Raw genomic sequence first — 19,547 nt, forward strand, 5'->3', positions numbered from 1 at the left:
CAAAGTTGTCACTAAATGATATATTGCTCAAACATGCCATGGGAATATGTGAAATTACACCCCAAAATGCATTCTGCTGCTTCTCCTGAGTACGGGGATACCACATGTGTGAGACTTTTTGGGAGACTAGCCGCGCACGGGACCCCGAAAACCAATCACTGCCTTCAGGCTTTCTAAGGGCTTAAATTTTTGATTTCACTCTTCACTGCCTATCACAGTTTCGGAGGCCATGGAATGCCCAGGTGGCACAACCCCCCCCCCCCCCCCCCCCAAATGACCCCATTTTGGAAAGTAGACACCCCAAGCTATTTGCTGAGAGGTATAGTGAGTATTTTGCAGACCTCACTTTTTGTCACAAACTGTTGAAAATTGAAAAAAGAAAAAAAAAATACATTTTTCTTGTCTTTCTTCATTTTCAAAAACAAATCAGACCTGCAAAATACTCACCATGCCTCTCAGCAAATAGCTTGGGGTGTCTACTTTCCAAAATGGGGTCATTTTGGGGGGGTTTGTGCTATCTTGGCATTTTATGTCCTTCGAAACTGTGATAGGTAGTGAGGAGTGAAATCAAAAATTTACACCCTTAGAAATCCTGAAGGCAGTGATTGGTTTTCGGGGCCCCGTATGAAACTAGGCTCCCAAAAAGTCCCACACATGTGGTATCCCCATACTCAGGAGAAGCAGCTAAATGTATTTTGGGGTGCAATTCCACATACGCCCATGGCCTGTGTGAGCAATATATCATTTAGTGACAACTTTGTGCAAAAAAAAAAAATGTTGTCATTTTCCGCAACTTGTGTCAAAATATAAAATATTCCATGGACTCAACATGCCTCTCAGCAAATAGCTTGGGGTATCTACTTTCCAAAATGGGGTCATTTGGGGGGGTTTTGTGCCATCTTGGCATTTTATGGCCTTCAAAACTATGATAGGTAGTGAGAAGTGAAATCAAAAATGTACGCCCTTAGAAATCCTGAAGGCAGTGATTGGTTTTCGGGGCACCGTATGCGGCTAGGCTCCCAAAAAGTCCCACACATGTGGTATCCCCATACTCAGGAGAAGCAGCTGAATGTATTTTGGGGTGCAATTCCACATATGCCCATGGCCTGTGTGAGCAATATATCATTAAGTGACAACTTTTTCTAAATTTTTTTTTTGTCATTATTCAATCACTTGGGACAAAAAAGAAATATTCAATTGGCTCAACATGCCTCTCAGCAATTTCCTTGGGGTGTCTACTTTCTAAAATGGGGTCATTTGGGGGATTTATACTGCCCTGCCATTTTAGCACCTCAAGAAATGACATAGGCAGTCATAAACTAAAAGCTGTGTAAATTCCAGAAAATGTACCCTAGTTTGTAGACGCTATAACTTTTGCGCAAACCGATAAATATACGCTTATTGACATTTTTTTTACCAAAGACATGTGGCCGAATACATTTTGGCCTAAATGTATGACTAAAATTGAGCTTATTGGATTTTTTTTATAACAAAAAGTAGAAAATATCATTTTTTTTTTTAATTTTCGGTCTTTTTTCGTTTATAGCCCAAAAAATAAAAACGGCAGAGGTGATCAAATACCATCAAAAGAAAGCTCTATTTGTGGGAAGAAAAGGACGCAAATGTCATTTTGGGTACAGCATTGCATGACCGCGCAATTGTCAGTTAAAGCGACGCAGTGCCAAATTGTAAAAAGTGCTCTGGTCAGGAAGTGGGTAAATCCTTCCGGGGCTGAAGTGGTTAATGGAAGTCGCCTCTGAGTCGGATCCTCATGTATATTGATGTGATTTGGATTGGACAGTACAGGAAGATTACGCAGGCATTCCCTGCGGCGTAGCTTCAAAGTCGCATCAAAGTAGTACTCAAGTCGTCAGCAAATCACCAGGAAGTCGCCTTGCAAAGTCGCACTGTAACTCACGCGACTTTCAGGTCGCAAGTAGTGTGAAAGTGTGAACTGAGCCTAAAAGTCCCTCCACCTTTTTTTGGCACTGCCCCTCGGGACGGTCGTTTATTTATTTTTTTATTTGTTTCTGGGATGTGGTGGAGGATTGTCTGGAATTGGTCTTGTGGCACTTATTTTGTCCATACAAACGAGAAGTATACAAAAGACAAAAAAAGTAAAAAAAAAATAGTAAAAAAAAGTAAAAAAAAAAAAATAAAAAAAATAAAAAAGCAAAAATGGAGCAGACTCGATGTACCACTTGATCTTTATTTTCTACCGCCGTCCTTCTAAGCAGCGGAACGAGAAGCTGCAAAGCATGCTGGGAATGCTGGAAGTTGCGGAAGGAGACGGCCAGCAGAAAGCCGCTCTCACAACAATAAGTCGTCTCATACAGGATTGTCAGAAATAGCTAATATTCATATCGTTACAAATGCTGATTTTTATAAATCGACCATAGAATTCCATCAATGACTCATCATTTATTACAATCCAAATTCATTTGTTTCTTTTAGATCTGCCTGGAATTCAGTTTGAACTGGATGAGTCCAAAAATCATCATCCTTGGACATAACATACAGGCAAATAAACGTATGGGGTCAATATTTGCTCAACCCCCAGAGGAGAGGAGAGGAGAGGAGAGGAGAGGAGAGGTTACCCGGTTAATGGTTAGAGGTCTTGGCTTGCTCAATATTAAGAACCATACATTACCCTATATAAGTGGTCAGTCCAGCCAAAAGACTTCAGCCTTCTCTGAGGACATCAGACTGTAAGTATACATTTTTTACTAATTCTTTAGATTTTCCTCTACAAAAACAAACAAGTTATATAGCAAATTTCTAAAATATTTATTTATATAAAAATATATATCTATACAACAATTTATATTTATATGAAAATGTATATAAACTTTTATATAGCAGATATTTATTTATTAAAATATATATATTTTTTTATATTACCAAAAGTATTGTGACGCCTGCCTTTACACACACATGAACTTTAATGGCATCCCAGTCTAATGCCCCGTACACACGGTCGGACATTAATCGGACATTCCGACAACAAAATTCTAGGATTTTTTCCGACGGATGTTGGCTCAAACTTGTCTTGCATACACACGGTCACACAAAGTTGTCAGAAAATCCGATCGTTCTAAACGCGGTGACGTAAAACACATACGTCGGGCCTATAAACGGGGCAGTGGCCAATAGCTTTCATCTCTTTATTTATTCTGAGCATGCGTGGCACTTTGTCCGTCGGATTTGTGTACACACGATCGGAATTTCCGACAACGGATTTTGTTGTCGGAAAATTTTATATCCTGCTCTCAAACTTTGTGTGTCGGAAAATCTGATGGAAAATATGTGATGGAGCCCACACACGGTCGGAATTTCTGACAACAAGGTCCTATCACACATTTTCCGTCGGAAAATCCGACCGTGTGTACGGGGCATTAGTCCGTAGGGTTCAATATTGAGTTGGCCCACCCTTTGCACCTACAACAGCTTCAACTCCTCTGGGAAGGCCGTCCACAAGGTTTAGGAGGGAGTCTAGGGGAATGTTTGATCATTCTTCCAGAAGAGCATTTTTGGTAATATAGTGTGTATGTATATATATATATATATATATATATATAGGATATAGCAAATGTGTGTGTTCTAAATTGAATGATCCTGGAACATTTAAAGGGAAGTTTTTATTTTTTGGTTTGTACTGGTTTTCAATGTTATATAAAGATCATGCATTTAATAATTTGCCATTGCTTTCGAGATAGACTACCTGTTCATATGCAGGATATTTGAAAGGAAATTCCAATACCTATTAGTTATTAGTTAGTAATAGATAAGTTATTATTAGTTTATTAATTTATTATTTCAAATTTTCGGGTTTTCAGGATTTTCGAATTTCAAATTTACAAATTTATGAATTTTTGAATTTTAGAAATTTATAAAATTCAAAATGCTAACCACAACATAAAAGGCCATCCACAACATTGCCCCCCAGCTACATCACCAACCTCGTCTGCAGGTATCGCCCAAATCGTCCCCTCCGCTCCTCCCAGGACCTCCTGCTCTCTAGCTCCCTTGTTACCTCCTCTCATGCTCGTCACCAGGACTTCTCCAGAGCCTCTCCCATCCTCTGGAACTCCCTGCCCCCGTATATATCCGATCAGCCCCTAACCTGTCCGCCTTTAAGAGATCCCTGAAAACTCACTTATTCAGGGAAGCCTACCCCACACCCACCTAACAACTGTCCCCGAGTCACCCCCATCAAATCAATCCCCGCATCTATTACCTTTTGTACCACCTCCCCCTCCCTTTAGAATGTAAGCTCTACGAGCCGGGCCCTCCTGTCCCTTCTGTATTGAACTGTAATTGTGCTGTCCCCCCTCTACATTGTAAAGCGCTGCGTAAACTGTTGGCGCTATATAAATCGTGTATAATAATAATAGTAATAATATTTAGAATTTTTGGGTTTTCGGATTTTCGAATTTACAAATTTGTAAATTTTTAGAAATTTACAAACATTCATTAAACAAAAAGTAAAAATAAAGAAGAAAATGCTGCGCCAATCAAACAAATAAAATAAAAATAAAAATAATGAGACAATAAGCAGCCAACACCACCAATTAGACTAATTGTGACAATAAATATATAAACAAAAAGTGTAGCGCTATGATGTGTCAATCGGCAACACTAGAATGTGTTGAGTAACAAACAGTGTAAATCAAAAAGTTGGGTCATGCTAGACCTCATATAAAGGACAATGAACCAGTGGGAAATCCACTATTCAAAGGAAACCACTATTATCATGTCGTCTGTGATAAGACAATGTGAATTGAATGTGCATCACACGACTTAAGCCCAAACCCTCAGAACAAAACTCCAGCATATAGGGGTAGGGATAAGTGATAAGTCTCTGAGGTGAGGACAGTTCGTTTAATCAAACGGAGACATCTTGGAGTATAAACATATGGCTCATAATATCATCTATTCTTATTATTGATGGACTCTTCCAATGATCAGCCAGGTATGAAAATAATGTAAAATGCCCTTACCGGTTGCGGTGGACTCACAGGCCTACGGCGGTGAGTCATACGAGCTTAAACCGTGAGACACGGTAGGGTTATAGCTGTTCCTGGTCCGCAATCGGAGGATCCTGAGAAGAACTCCAGTCACAAACAGTCTCCCAATTCGTCCTCCAACACTCACTTGGATCTCAGACAGTTTGAAGCAGGGGGAATAGGAGAAAGAAGGCTCCACATAGTGTAAATTCCAATTTATCAGGGGATTTATTGTATAAAAAATTCCAACGAAAACTTCCAGATAAAAACAAAATTCATAAAAACATAAAAAGTTGTATTTAGCGCAGTAGACAGATGGTTTAAGGTAGCGTCCTACACCCGACGCGTTTCGTCTGAAAAGACATCAACTGGGGTTTATATATTCGTTAAACAAGTTTTCGATAATTTGAATATTTCCGGCTTAACGAATTTGTCGAAATTCGTTAAAAAAAAAACAAATTTGGAACGAAATGAATTGCACATGTCTACGAGACATTTAATTTACTGGGTAGGATATGGCATGGCATGTCGTGTAACATTTTGCATGAACATTAATAACTAGACACAATATAAGGAAACATTGTATCCACCATGAATATAAAAGAGAGGGATGGATCAAAGCGAAAACAATATAATCAATCACTTGGTATCGGTCATAACTTGATAGTGTAATCAATTACTTGGTATCGGTCATAACTTGATAGTGTAATCAATTACTTGGTATCGGTCATAACTTGATAGTGTAATCAATTACTTGGTGTTGATCGACAATATATCGGTTAAACATAATTACCTGTAAAAGGGGTACATGGAGTGTTGGTAACAGACAGCCTACCAGGGGAACCGAACCAAATCCTCCAAGGGCTACCTCATACCCAAAAGTGGCCAAACGTGTAAATCTAGGCATTGAGATATCAGGTTCAAACAAGGATATCTTGTTGAGGGGGGAAAAAGGAGGGGGAGTGGTAAAAGAAGGGGGGGGGGGTTGTTTGTTAGTAACAAGTGAATGCTGCATTTTGAGCATGCCAAACTCAAAAAAAAAAAAAAAAAAAAGACCTAGCAACAAACAATAAAAACAAAATACCCTCAAAATAAATAAAACCCCCAAAATATCACACCCCAAAACAGAAGCCCCCACACCCATGTTTAAGGGAAGCCATGCAACAACAAAAAAAAAAAAAGGTTGCTATGAATGAGGCAGCAGCTTACAGTGACTGCTGATCTCAAATCAACCACAAAATAAAACTTAAAGACAAAAAAAAAACCCCAAAATAATAAGAACAAAAAATAGGTTTGGCCAAAGAGTTAGCCATCAGAATCAATGTACAATTTCCTGACACAGGAAAAAAAAAAAAAAAAAACTGAAGATTTATCCCCTTCGTGACCAGACCATTTTTTGCGATTCGGCACTGCGTTACTTTAACTGACAATTGCGCAGTCATGCGACGCTGTACACAAATAAAATTGATGTCTCCCCCCCCCCCCCCATATAGAGATTTCTTTTGGTGGTATTTGATCGCCTCTGCGGTTTTTATTTTTTGTGCTATAAACAATAAATGAACAACAATTTAGAAAAAAAATAACATATAAAACATATCCAATAAAAAAAAATAAAAAATCTAATTTCTTCATCAAATTAGGCCAATATGTATTCTGCTACATGTTTTTGGTAAAAAAAATAAAATAAGTGTATATTGATTGGTTTGCGCATAAGTTACAGTGTCTACAAACTATGGGATAGATTTTGGGAATTCTTATGATTTATTTATTTTTTACTAGTAATGGCGGCGATCAGCGACTTATAGCGGGACTGCGATATTGCGGCGGACTAATCGCACACCTGACTGACACTTTTTGACAATTTTTGGGGACCAGTGACACAAATACAGTGATCAGCGCTAAAAAAATATGCACTGTCACTGTACTAATGACACTGGCTGGGAAGGGGTTAACATCAGGGGCGATGTGTTCCATGGAAGTGCTTGCTAACTGTGGAGGGAGGGGCTTGCACTGCGGGAAGGCAGAGATCCGTGTTCCTGCTTTCACAGCCTTCCCCTTGTCACAGATCGCCGTTCCGCCTATCTCCCGAACGATCAGCGGGTCCCGGCAGACATCGAGCCTGCCGGAACCGGTGATTGGCTCTCACTGTGTCCAATCACAACGGGAGCAGGTCACCGGCGGCGTGCGTGTGCACACCCTAGACCCGGAAGAGCGCAGGATCACGAACAGGTATGTGATTTTGCCCTGAGCGCAGTAAATGTGCGCGGGGCGGTCGGCATCTGATTAACCCAAGGTAAAGGTCATACAACAGAAGATAATAAAAATAATTTCCCCAAAATAAGTGAAAATCTCAGAATACTGTGCCCCCCCCCCTTTTTTTTTTTTTTTTTTGCAAGGGAAGCCTTGCAAAAAAAAAAGTTTGCTAAGAAGAAGACAGCAGTTTGGACTGGTCTACCCCTCTGTGCTATTGTATTCTGACTCGGGAACTCAGAATACATTGATCAGTGCTGAAGCCAATTGTGGACAAATTCTGACCTAAAATTCGCAAGTTTCTAAACCGCAGGATTGGTCTTGAACCCATGGTATCTGTTAAACCAAACCTCATCCCTATTAGTAAGACAAATGTGAAATGTTGCCTATATTTTCTTTTCTTATATCTGGCCAGAAGATGGAGCTCTCGCTTCTTTTTACATGTCAGTTCTCACCTTATATTCCAAAATGCCTGTTTTTTTTTTTAACAGAGCTCAAATGCTCAAGCTACAATTTCCACCCACAAGAAGTGAATGATTTAGAGCAATAAATGGCTTCACCGTGGTATAAAATGTAGATTTAAACATGTACAAACCTGTATCTGTTCCTTATCTACAGTACTTATAGATGAGCTGTTGTTTAATATTATCATTGCATTTTTTATTTTATTCTCTCTTAAGGAAAATGAGGGTCCTACTGGTCCTGGGTTTGAGTGTGGCTCTTCTTTACTCAGTGGTCTTTGCTGACCACCACAAGGATGGGGGAAAGAAATCTGGCGACAAAGACGACCATGAGGAGAAAGGTGACCCCCACCATCATCACCATGGTCACCGCCACCATGGCCACCACCACCACCACCACCACCACCACCACCATGGCCATCACCATGACCACCACCATGGACACCATCACCATGACAATGAAACATTGGCCTGCCACAAAATAGCAACTAGCAATTCCAAATTTGCATTTGACCTCTATAGGCAGGTAGCAGCAGACCACCCATCAGAAAACATTGTCCTGTCCCCAGTAAGTATATCTGTAGCATTGGCTTTTCTATCCCTTGGTGCCAAGGCCAAAACCCATGACCAGATCCTAGAAGGCATTGGCTTCAACACCTCTGAGATTTCTGAGAAAGACATTCATGATGGCTTCCACCATCTGCTGGAAGTGTTCAATGATGATGACAGTGAGCTTCACCTTGACAGTGGGAACGGCCTTTTCTTAAGTCAGAAATGGAAATTCCTTGATGACTTTCTCGACAATGCCAAGAACATCTACGATTCCGAAGCCTTCAATGTAGACTTTTCTAATCCTGAAGAGGCCAAGAAACAAATCAACAGCTACGTTGAAAAGGAAACAAACGGCAAGATTGTTGATGTGCTGAACAGTGTAGACAAGGATGCAGTCTTTGTTCTGGTCAACTTTATTTATTTTAGAGGTAAGTCTTTAAGATTAAGTTAAATGAGAAAATTAAAACCTCTCATTCCCAGCAAGACCCTCTCCCTTGCTAAAATGCCACAATTAAAAAAAGACACCTGTTGGGGGAAAAAGTTATATAATATACTCACCATTCCCCCAGCTTCCATGGTGCAGAGGGGTGATGCCATCATACTGCCAGTGATATCTTGTGGAGTGTTGAGCACTCCCAATCTCAAGAGAAGACACAGCAGCACATTGCAGGAACATCTTCTCATGAGATTGGGCTATTCAACAATCCCTTGGATCTTGCCGGACGCATGATGATGTCAACCTCTAGACAGAAACTGGGGAAGAATAAGGATATTATCTTACCTTTTACCCCCACAGTTGTTTTATTAAGTTTGATTTGGTGATTTAGAAAGAGGTCAGTGGACCACACTGAATAAGTGGACCTTATGAATATGGTATAAGATCAGCTTTAGGGAGTGTAAATAGCATCTGTCAGGATGTAAACATCCAGGGCTTCCATCTAGTGTTGTCCTTACTTTTGCTTGAATCCATTAAGTTGTGTCAGACCCTCCAACATGGCCCATTTCATAATGTAGAGAATATTCTGCTCTTGAAGCCTTTTTTTTCTCTCATTTAACACTTAAAATACAAAAAACTTCTTGACCACTGACCAGGCCTAGTCTTAATATTAACAAGAAGATATAGACAGAAGTTTACAACTTTCTATTCTTTATGGGACTGCTTATGTGGGAAAATCCATAGTGCTAATTCCAAGGTAGAACCCACCTGTGTATCATTATTGGCCCAGAAGTAGCTCAGCCTTCAGGAGGTAGGCCTTTAGGCCTTATTCACAGAGGAGCTAGGGCCCACCTGTGCATTATTATTGGCCCAGAAGTAAAACCACCTTCAGGCCTCATTCACAGAGAAGCTGGTGCCCACATGTGCTTTATTATTGGCTTAGAAGTAGCTCCATCTTCATGAGATATGCCCTTGGGCCTCATTCACAGAGGAGCTAGGGCCCACCTGGGCATCATTATTGGCCCAAAAGTAGCTGGGGTATGTAGTCCATGATTGGGCCATACGATTACAGACGCCCATCCAAATTTGACAGGTGTGTGAGTGAGCGGCCCCAATTGCATTTCAAGGAATATACCCTCTTCTTCAGAGCTAGTAGCTTATGTTTGAGAATCAACAGTGCTAATTCCAAGGTAGAACCTACTTGTGCATCATTATTGGCTTAGAAGTAGCTCCACCTTCAGGAGGTAGGCCCTTAGGCCTCATTTACAGAGGAGTTGGGGCCCACCTGTGCATCATTATTGGCCCAGAAGTAGCTCCGCCTTCAGGAGATAGGCCCTTAGCCCTTATTTACACAGGAGATGGGGCCGTAGTCCATAAATGGGCCATACGATTACAGACGTCCATCCAAATTTGACAGATGTGTGAGTGAATGGCCCCAAATGCGTTTCCAGGAGTATACCCTCTTCTTCAGATCTAGTAGCTTATGTTGGAGAATCCACAGTGCTAATTCCAAGGTAGAACCCACCTGTGCATCATTATTGGCCCAGAAGTAGCTTCACCTTCCAGAGGTAGGCCCTTAGGGCTCATTCACAGAGGAGTTGGGACCCACCTGTGAGTTATTATTGGCCCAGAAATAGCTCCACCTTCAGGAGATAGTCCCTTAGGCCTCATTCACAGAGGAGCTGCGGCCTGCCTGTGCATCATAATTGGCCCAAAAGTAGCTCCACCTTCAGGAGATAGGCCCTTAGGCCTCATTCAAAGAGGAGCTGGGGCCCAGACGTAGCTCCACCTTCAGGAGATGGACCCTTAGGTCTCATCCACAGAGGAGCTGGGGCCCACCTGTGCATCCTTATTGGCCCAGTAGTAGCTCTACCTTCAGAAGATGGACCCTTAGACCTCATTCACAGAGGAATTGGGGCTCATCTGTGCATCATTATTAGACCAGAAATAGAGCCATCTTCAGGAGATGGACCCTTAGGTCTTATTCACAGAGGAGCTGGGGCCCACCTATGCATCCTTATTGGCCCAGAAGTAGCAACACGTTCAGGAGGTGAACCCTTAGGCCTTATTCACAGAGGAGCTGGGGCCCACATGTGCATCATTATTGACCCAGAAATAGAACCATCTTCAGGAGATGGACCCTTAGGCCTCATTCACAGAGGAGCTGGGGCACACCTGTGCATAAATATTGACTCAGAAGTAGCTCCACCTTCAGGTGATAGGCCCTTAGGCCTTATTCACAGAGGAGCTGGAGACTGTAGTCCATGAATGTGCCATACGATTATAGATGCTCGTCTAAATTTAACAGGTGTGTGGGTGAATGGCCCCAAATGCATTTCAAGTAGTATATACTCTTGTTCAGATCTGGTAGCTTATGTTGGAGGATCCACAGTGCTAATTCCAAGGTAGAACCCACCTGTGCATCATTATTGGCCCAGAAGTAGCTCCACCTTCAGGAGATAGACCCTTAGGCCTCATACACAGAGGAGCTGGGGCCCACCCGTGCATCATAATTGGCCCAAAAGTAGCGCCACCTTCAGGAGATGGACCCTTAGGTCTCATTCACAGAGGAGCTGGGGCCCAGAAGTAGCTCCACCATCAGGAGATGGACCCTTGGGTCTCATTCACAGAGGAGCTGGGGCCCACCTGTGCATCCTTATTAGCCCAGAAGTAGCTCCACCTTCAGAAGATGGACCCTTAGGTCTCATTCACAGAGGAGTTGGGGCTCATCTATGCATCCTTATTAGAGCAGAAGTAGCTCCACCTTCAGGAGATGAACCCTTAGGCATTATTCACAGAGGAGCTGGGGCCCACATGTGCATCATTATTGGCCCAGAAATAGAACCATCTTCAGGAGATGGACCCTTAGGCCTCATTCACAGAGGAGCTGGGGCCCACCTGTGCATCATTATTGACTCAGAAGTAGCTTCACCTTCAGGTGATAGGCCCTTAGGCCTCATTCACAGAGGAGCTGGAGACTGTAGTCCATGAATGGGCCATACGATTATAGACGCTCGTCCAAATTTGACAGGTGTTTGTTACTTTTATAATAATAAATGGTGCCTAAAGCTAATGCACAAGGCTAGTGCACCCCTATCTGTTATTTATTTAATTTAAGACCAAAGATTCCCCCAATCTAAACAGGACAAGTCTAAAAAAGTTTATCTAGACACCACACTGAAGATACCGTTGTTAAGTCTTCCTATTTAAGCTGTTGGACTCGGTCCCATACCATCTTAACGCGGGTGTGATGATTCTTATAGACAAGTATATCTAAACACAACACATTTTTAGTTTTGGACACGGTGGAAATTGGTTAAAGCCGCCCGTGTAAATCCCTTTAGTTAGTTTTCACCGGAGCACATGTCCCCATTAGAAGATTTACCCTCACCTTATGTTCCAGTGACAAAATTTTACATTTCCCGTTACTTTCTGCCCCATGGACAACAAGAGATGGTGAATGGAATGAAACATCACTCTTCCAAATGTCCTATAAACCTACAAAAGCCTCCTTTTCAGTGAATGGTTTTCTGCCATGACAATTGCTCTTAAAAAAATGGAATAACTAATTATTTTTTTTTTTCCAAAATATATATTTATCTTATGCTTCATCCATTGGTAGGAAAATGGGAAAAACCATTTGATGAGAGATTTACCCAAGAAGAAGATTTTCACGTGAATAAGGACGAGACTGTGAAGGTACCTTTCCTGTCTAGGACTGGCTATTACAAGGTTGCGGTCTTGGAGGATGCCACATTCGTAGCCCTCCCCTACAAAGGGAATGCCTCCGCATTATTCATCCTCCCCAATGAAGGCAAACTGGAAGAAGTGGAAGCTAACTGGAAGGGTCTAGTGAAGAAATTTAAAAAGTCCATCAGTGAAGAGTAAGAGCATCTTTTCTTGAAATTGTTCAGTAGACATCTTCCTCTCTGTATGTCATATGAAAAAAGAATTTCCTGTTTTCAATCAGAAGGACTTGAGCAGCCATTTTCAACCAGGGTTCCATGGAACCTTAGGGTTCCTCCAGAAGTTGCTAGGGGTTCTTTGAGTTGTGGCTGATAGATCTCCTATCTGATGGTGCCTGCATAGTTACAGGGCCAACACCACTTAGCAGAGCCAGCTGCAGAACACCAATGATCTTTTTTAGCTGTATGAGTTTGCTCACGCGAGTTGGCCAGGGAGTGGTAAAACCAGGTGGTTGAGTCCCGGTTTTACTGCTCCCTCATCACTAACCTGAACACTGACATGCAGCTACTCAGGGCTGTACACATGCCCTGGCAAAAATTAAACAGCATGTTGCATGCAAGTCTGTGGGGCTCCCCCACAACCATGTGCAATGAACGTAACTTCCAGTAGCGGCCCGTCCATAGGGAGCGCACGGGCGCCACCCCCTCATCCAATCTACTTGCGTGGGAAACCGGACACATGGATTTCAAAGTTTGTTTTTTTTTTTAAGCACATAATTAAAGCCTGAGGCTCCAATTGGCTTAAAAAAAGGGTGGGCTCGAGCGCAGAGCACTGCACCCCGAGCCCACTTACTTGTGTGACAATAGCGAATTAATATTCGCTATTGTCTTCCTGATTTTCCTCCCAGCCAATCAGGAAGCAGTTCTTGAGCCTCGATTGACCAATTGGGTCTCAGTCAGGGTCCCACTTCCTGTTTGGCCTGGAGGATAAGCAATGGCCCGGAACGAGGAGCTGCAGCTTGGATCCATGTCTGCCTGATCTGCCTCCTTCCTAAGGTAAGGAGGCTTCTGATCACTACCGCATTCCTGTCAGTTCTCCTGCGGGGGCTTGGCGTTGGTTTGCCGCTGCCCCCCCAATATATTGAGCACCAGCCGCCACTGGTAACTGCATATACAGAGCTAATCAGGAGGTAAGGAGGCATTTTTAAGAGGGGCAGCAAGGGCCGATGCACATGCTAATGAGTGGTGGCATTCTGACCACCACTGGTCAACAATATTTGGTTGAAAGTCAGCGCAAAAAGGGCCCTTAGGTAGTTCGATTGGCAGAGATGCCCAATGTGGTTGTTTAAAGGATAGCAACAAGTCTTCTGCTTTAGTAAAAGATCCAAGTACTTTATTTCACCAAATAATTCAAGGTGATAAAATTGGTGTCTAGTATCAGCTGATGGTGAGCTCCACATGTGAGCTACCTAGATGACATCACTGCCACAACTCTACATTCCACCTAGTAGCCAATAAGGAATATTTCCCAAGTGGAACTCACTATCAGCTGATACCAGACACCAATTTTATCACCTTGAAATAAAGTAATTGGATGTTTTACTAAAGCAGATGACTCAAGCCTATCCTTTGAACAACCACACTGGGCACCTCTGCCAATCAAACTACCTAAGGGCCCTTTTTTGCACTGACTATTTCTACTATTTCGTTCACCAACCTGAGAACTCCCACAGAGCACCAAAGGTGGGAATACCCGAGGCATAGAGAGAGCGACCAAACTGACCCAGTGTGGTGACAGGTTTTCTCCATCAGCGCACTAGGAAGGCTACATGTTCTTCCATAGTTGGGTGACCGCAGCCTCAACAGCTGTAAATCCATTTTGACCTTTTTTTCCTTTTATTATGGAAGCACTGTATCCATGTTTTCGAATAAATCTATTAAACTACAATACATAAATGCTGTCCTGCCTCCTTCTCTTTTCTCTTTCTCCGATGGAAACTCCCTGGCCAGCTCCTCAGGATCCTTCGATCCACGATCTACCACCACATTCCAGACAACAATATATGGGGCATTTTTCCCACTGACCCCCAATGATTTGGTTTTGGCAGGGGTACCTGAATATTATTTCAAGGGTATTTCTACGGTAAAAAGGTTGAGAATGGCTGGACTGGAGGCATCCTTCTCCAATTTAGTTTTACAGCTTCAGTGAGCATGTTCCATCTTCTGTCCGCTCTTCTTCTCAGTCTTCATTCCCCCTTATAGCTGTCTTTTTCAGAAGGGCACCTCTTGCTTCTTATTCGCAATGTCAATGGCTTCCTGTATACAGTTACCTTTACACCTTCATAGTTCACGCAACACTTCTTTCTCTGCTTTCTTCCTCCATATGGCTGAGAAGACCATCTGTAGACATCTACAAATACCAGAAGCCATCAAGGAAAGTGTCTTCAGTGTCCCTCTACTATGCATGCTCTCGGGACTCGATCTCCTGCCAAAAATATGCAAAGAGCATGCTGAGTAGAGGCATTAAGGGGATGCTCTGCTCCTCACAACACTCTTTTCTGGGCTACTTGTTCCTCCTACCCAGCTCCTTACGACCCTACTCTACTACCTACTTATTTTTCCAGGGAAGGGCTCTTTACCTGCAAGCTGCTGGACATTGTTCAGCCAGGAAAAAAAACATAATATTGTTATTTCATATTTTTTTCCATTTGCACGTATTCTCATGTTGTGAAAGTAATACACTGTATTTCCCACTAACCACCCCACCTGTTTCTTCTACCTTCCAACAGCCTTGTAGCTTTGAGAATCCCCAAGTTTTCTGTTTCTGGCTCTTTTGACCTAAAAGAAGTTCTTCCTAAATTGGGAATAGTTGATGTGTTTTCCAACAGCGCGGATCTTTCTGGAATCACTGGGGCTCCTGATCTGAAAATTTCAAAGGTGAATAGTTATTGTTTTATATTTATAGTTTTTTTGGATATAAATTTAGGGGGGGGGGTGAAGAGTGAGATCATCGACAACAAAATAAGATAAGAGCGATGGTCTACCTAAATTCGGAAAAGACATAATCTGGGCATTACAAAGTGACCTTTTATTTTTATGTGCGTCCATATTGTCTTGCACTAAATTGCATAAATTTCAAGATTCTATGCATGAAGGAGATTCTCCCTCCTCGTTGGCCAATCACAGCCAGTAAGCCAATGAGAAGAGAGAGATTGGGCAGGTCTGTGTCTGAATGGACACGCAGAGCAGCGGCTTGAGCGCACCTGCTTGGGTGCCCCCATTGCAAGCTGCTTGCTCTGGGGGCACTCTACGTGAGGCAGGAGCGCCGGCGAGGACCCAAGAAGAGGAGGATCGGGGCTGCTCTGTGCAAATCCATTACACAGAGCAGGTATGACATGTTTGTTATTTAAAAAAACAAATAGCCTTTAACATCACTTTAAGCATAACCACTTAAGGACCGAGCCTTTTTTTGAGATTTTTTGTTTACGAGTTAAAAACAGTTTTTTTTGCTAGAAAATTACTTAGAACCCCCAAAAATTATAATTTTTTTTTCTTACAACCTAGAGAATAAAATGCCGGTCTTTCAATACTTTCTGTCACACTGTATTTGCGCAGCGGTCTTACAAGTGCACTTTTTTGGGGGAAAAAATACCCTTTTTTGAATTAAAAAATAAGACAACAGTAAAGCTAGCGCAATTTTTTTATATTGTAAAAGATAATGTTACACTGAGTAAATTGATAGCCAACATTTCACGCTTCGTGGAATGGTGACAAACTTTTACCCTTACAAATCTCCATGGGCAAAGTTTAAAAAATTCTTCAGGTTGCACGTTTTGAGTTACGAGGAGGTCTAGGGCTAGAATTATTGCCCTCACTCTAACGATCGCGGCGATACCTCACATGTGTGGTTTGAACACCGTTTTCATATGCGGGCGCTACTCACCTGTGCGTTCGCTTCTGCACGTGAGCTCGGCGGGACGAGGCGTGTTTAAAACATTTTTTTTCTTTCTTATTTATTTTACCTTTTATTTTTTATTTTTGCACTGTTTTTTTTTTTTTTTTTTTTAAATGTGTCACTTTTATTCCTATTACAAGGAATGTATACATCCCTTGTAATAGAAAAAAAGCATGACAGGACCTCTTAAATATGAGATCTGGGGGTCAAAAAGACCTCACATCTCATATTTACACTAAAATACAATAAAAAAAGAAAAAATGTGTAATTTAAAAAAATGTAAAAAAAAAATGGCCCTTTAAGAGCTATGGGCGGAAGTGATGTTTTGACATCGCTTCCACCCTGCAATGGTGTGGAGACAGGTGGGGGCCATCTTTCCCTCACTCGTCTCCATACCCAGCAAGGAAGAGGATCCAATCGCCTCCGCTGCTGCCGACGGCTCCGGTAAGTGGCGGAGGGCACAGGAGCACAGCAGGAGGGGGGGCCCTCTCCCGCCGCCGATAAAATTGATCTTGCGGCGAATCCGCCACAGAGACCACCATTATCAGAAAACGGACCGCCGGCCGAAGAAGAGGATACTGGGGTTATGGCAGCTAGCTGCTGCCATAACAACAATATTCCTCTTCAAAGTTAGGACGTATATGGGCGTGCGGCGGTTCGGAAGTGGTTAAATTGGCTTGTGGTTTCTCACTGTCGACAGTAGATGTCACTGGCCATAGTATGAGATTTCACAAACACAACTAAATTATGAATATTTATATTTTCTTCGGCCAATCCAGTAGGAGAGTTTTGCCACTGGTGCATGCTGGAGAAGGATATTAATATATTGGGACAGGCCATGTTCTCACTCGTTTCCCCTTGGCTGAGGCCTAGGGAGATGCTGCTGGATGGAGCTCTGCTGTTAGGCCCAGTAGCCTGGTTTGGGGCCTAACGTGTTGAAGTGGTCCTGAAGCTGCCCTGCCTGGTCTAGAGGAAGCTGTGCCAAGAAGGAGACCCAGGGGAGGCCCCTTGCTGGATAGAGCTTGGAAGAAGGCTGGTCTCTCAGAAGGGCCTAGTGACTCACTTGGAGGACGCACTGAAATTTGGGAACGTGCTTACCATGGTGCTGGATCAGCTTAAAGGTTCTGACACTGTGAAGCTGGACATTGATCTGGATTTGGGGAGCCTGTAGGTGATCTGCTGTGGTATTCGAGACCCCTAACCCTCACCTCCTTAAACCTTTCTTAGCCCCACCCATTTTAGCGATGGATTCAGCCCTGAGGTGAAATGCTGGCCCCTGGGAGTGTTATCCTGTCTATGGGGTGTCAGAGGGGTGCTACATGGACAAGACGAGAGGAGGAAGTATTATGAAGTCTAGCAGGGAAAGCTCAGCCAGAGCTGACAACACTTCAGATTTCAGAGCAGGAAAGGCTCCGTGTGGTCAGCTCAAACAGGAAGTTATGAGGTCACTGGATTTCTGGCAGATCAATAAGCTGCATTTTAAAAGGGAGAAAACATGGGGAATTGTGTGTATATATTACAGAGTATGTATTGCAAATGTTTTTCCCCAGAAATATACTTTTACAAAATAAGTAAATCGCCATACAAGCTAGATGGTAATTCCGTGTTGTTTCTCCTCTGCAGGCTCTTCACAAAACTAAGATAAACGTAGATGAGAAGGGGACGGAGGCTGCTGGGACCACTGTACTGGAGGCCATTCCAATGAGACTTCCTCTGCAGATTAATTTTGATCATCCGTTCTTATTTAGTATTTATAACCACGAAACCAGAAGTATTCTCTTCTTGGGTAAAGTTGTAAACCCAGCAAAATAATTTTCTGCACGTGTCCTTGCTGTGTTTTTAATAAAGTTTATTCTTTGGTTTAACACTTCTTGACTTCCTTTATGTGCGGTATTTTGTGGACGATCTTTAGGGCCACACTTTTACTTTTGCATTATAGCCCTGTGCATGGTTGGGTTCTCTGGCTCCTGGTGACAGTGACCACTCGGGCAATACCACCCCATGTGGCACACTAAGGCTGGAGGAAAAGGTCTCCAAAAAAAAAAGAAAGAAATATTTATTGCACTACAAAGGTAAACTCAGCTGCCCAATCAAAAGTAAGCCCCCCCCCAGTGAAATTTAAAGTTACCACACCGGTACCTGTCAATTATATTAAACTAATCATACTGCATCTGATGACCTTCTCATTGCCTGAGGCTGCCAAGGAACTCAAAGACTTAAAAGGTTTTCACCTTAATGCATTCTCTGAATTAAGGTATAAACCCTTCTGTGCTGTAGGATCCCCCCCCCAGCCCCTCCCTTATACTAAGCCCGATCTCGATCCAGCACTGCACCCAAGAGCAGCGTGTGAACCAGTGTCCCCCTGTGTGACACCATGTCTCTATGTATGACCCCCTGTGTCTCCATTGTGCCCCTGTGTGACACCATGTCTCCATGTATGACCCCCTGTTTCTCCATTGTGCCCCTGTGTGACCCAGTGTCTCCAGTGTGCCCCTGTGTGATGCCATGTCTCCATGTATGACCCTGTGTCTCCTGTGTGCCCCTGTGTGACACATATCTCCATGTATGACCCTGTGTCTCCTGTGTGCCCCTGTGTGACACCATGTCTCCATGTATGACCCTGTGTCTCCTGTGTGGCCCTGTGTGAAACCATGTCTCCATGTATGACCCTGTGTCTCCTGTGTGCCCCTGTGTGATACCATGTCTCCATGTATGACCCTGTGTCTCCTGTGTGCCACTGTGTGACACCATGTCTCCATGTAGGGCTCTGTGTCTCCAGTGTGCCCCTGTGTGACACATGTCTCCATGTATGACCCTGTGTCTCCTGTGTGCCCCTGTGTGACGCCATGTCTCCATGCATGACCCAGTGTCTCCAGTGTGCCCCTGTGTGACACCATGTCTCCATGTATGACCCTGTGTCTCCAGTGTGCCCCTGTGTGACGCCATGTCTCCATGTATGAGCCAGTGTCTCCAGTGTGCCCCTGTGTGACACCATGTCTCCATGTAGGACCCTGTGTCTCCTGTGTGCTGCTGTGTGACACCATGCCTCCATGTATGACCCTGTGTCTCCTGTGTGCCCCTGTGTAACACTATGTCTCCATGTATGACCCTGTGTCTCCTGTGTGCCCTTGTGTGACACCATGTTTCCATGTAGGACCCTGTGTCTCCTGTGTGCCCCTGTGTGACACCATGTCTCCATGT

The 19,547-nt window shown here is 43.1% G+C and overlaps 1 protein-coding gene across 2 annotated transcripts; it reads left to right on the forward strand.

Annotated features, from left to right (window-relative positions):
- Positions 1-1,708: 1,708 nt before the first annotated feature.
- Positions 1,709-18,213, forward strand: LOC141117694 (alpha-1-antiproteinase-like). Of its 2 annotated transcripts, none has more exons than XM_073610691.1 (5): positions 1,709-2,708; positions 7,937-8,697; positions 12,328-12,589; positions 15,181-15,328; positions 17,970-18,213. In XM_073610691.1, exons 1-5 carry the CDS (start codon positions 2,482-2,484, stop codon positions 18,156-18,158), a joined length of 1,587 nt encoding a protein of 528 aa, XP_073466792.1. In that variant the 5' UTR covers positions 1,709-2,481; the 3' UTR covers positions 18,159-18,213. The 2 variants fall into 2 exon arrangements, with proteins under 2 accessions (XP_073466792.1, XP_073466793.1); XM_073610692.1 differs by lacking the exon at positions 1,709-2,708 and adding an exon at positions 3,467-3,533.
- The last annotated feature ends 1,334 nt before the right edge of the window (positions 18,214-19,547 follow it).

Source organism: Aquarana catesbeiana, linkage group LG13 (assembly GCF_042186555.1).
Source record: "Aquarana catesbeiana isolate 2022-GZ linkage group LG13, ASM4218655v1, whole genome shotgun sequence".
Lineage (NCBI taxonomy): Eukaryota > Metazoa > Chordata > Amphibia > Anura > Ranidae > Aquarana > Aquarana catesbeiana.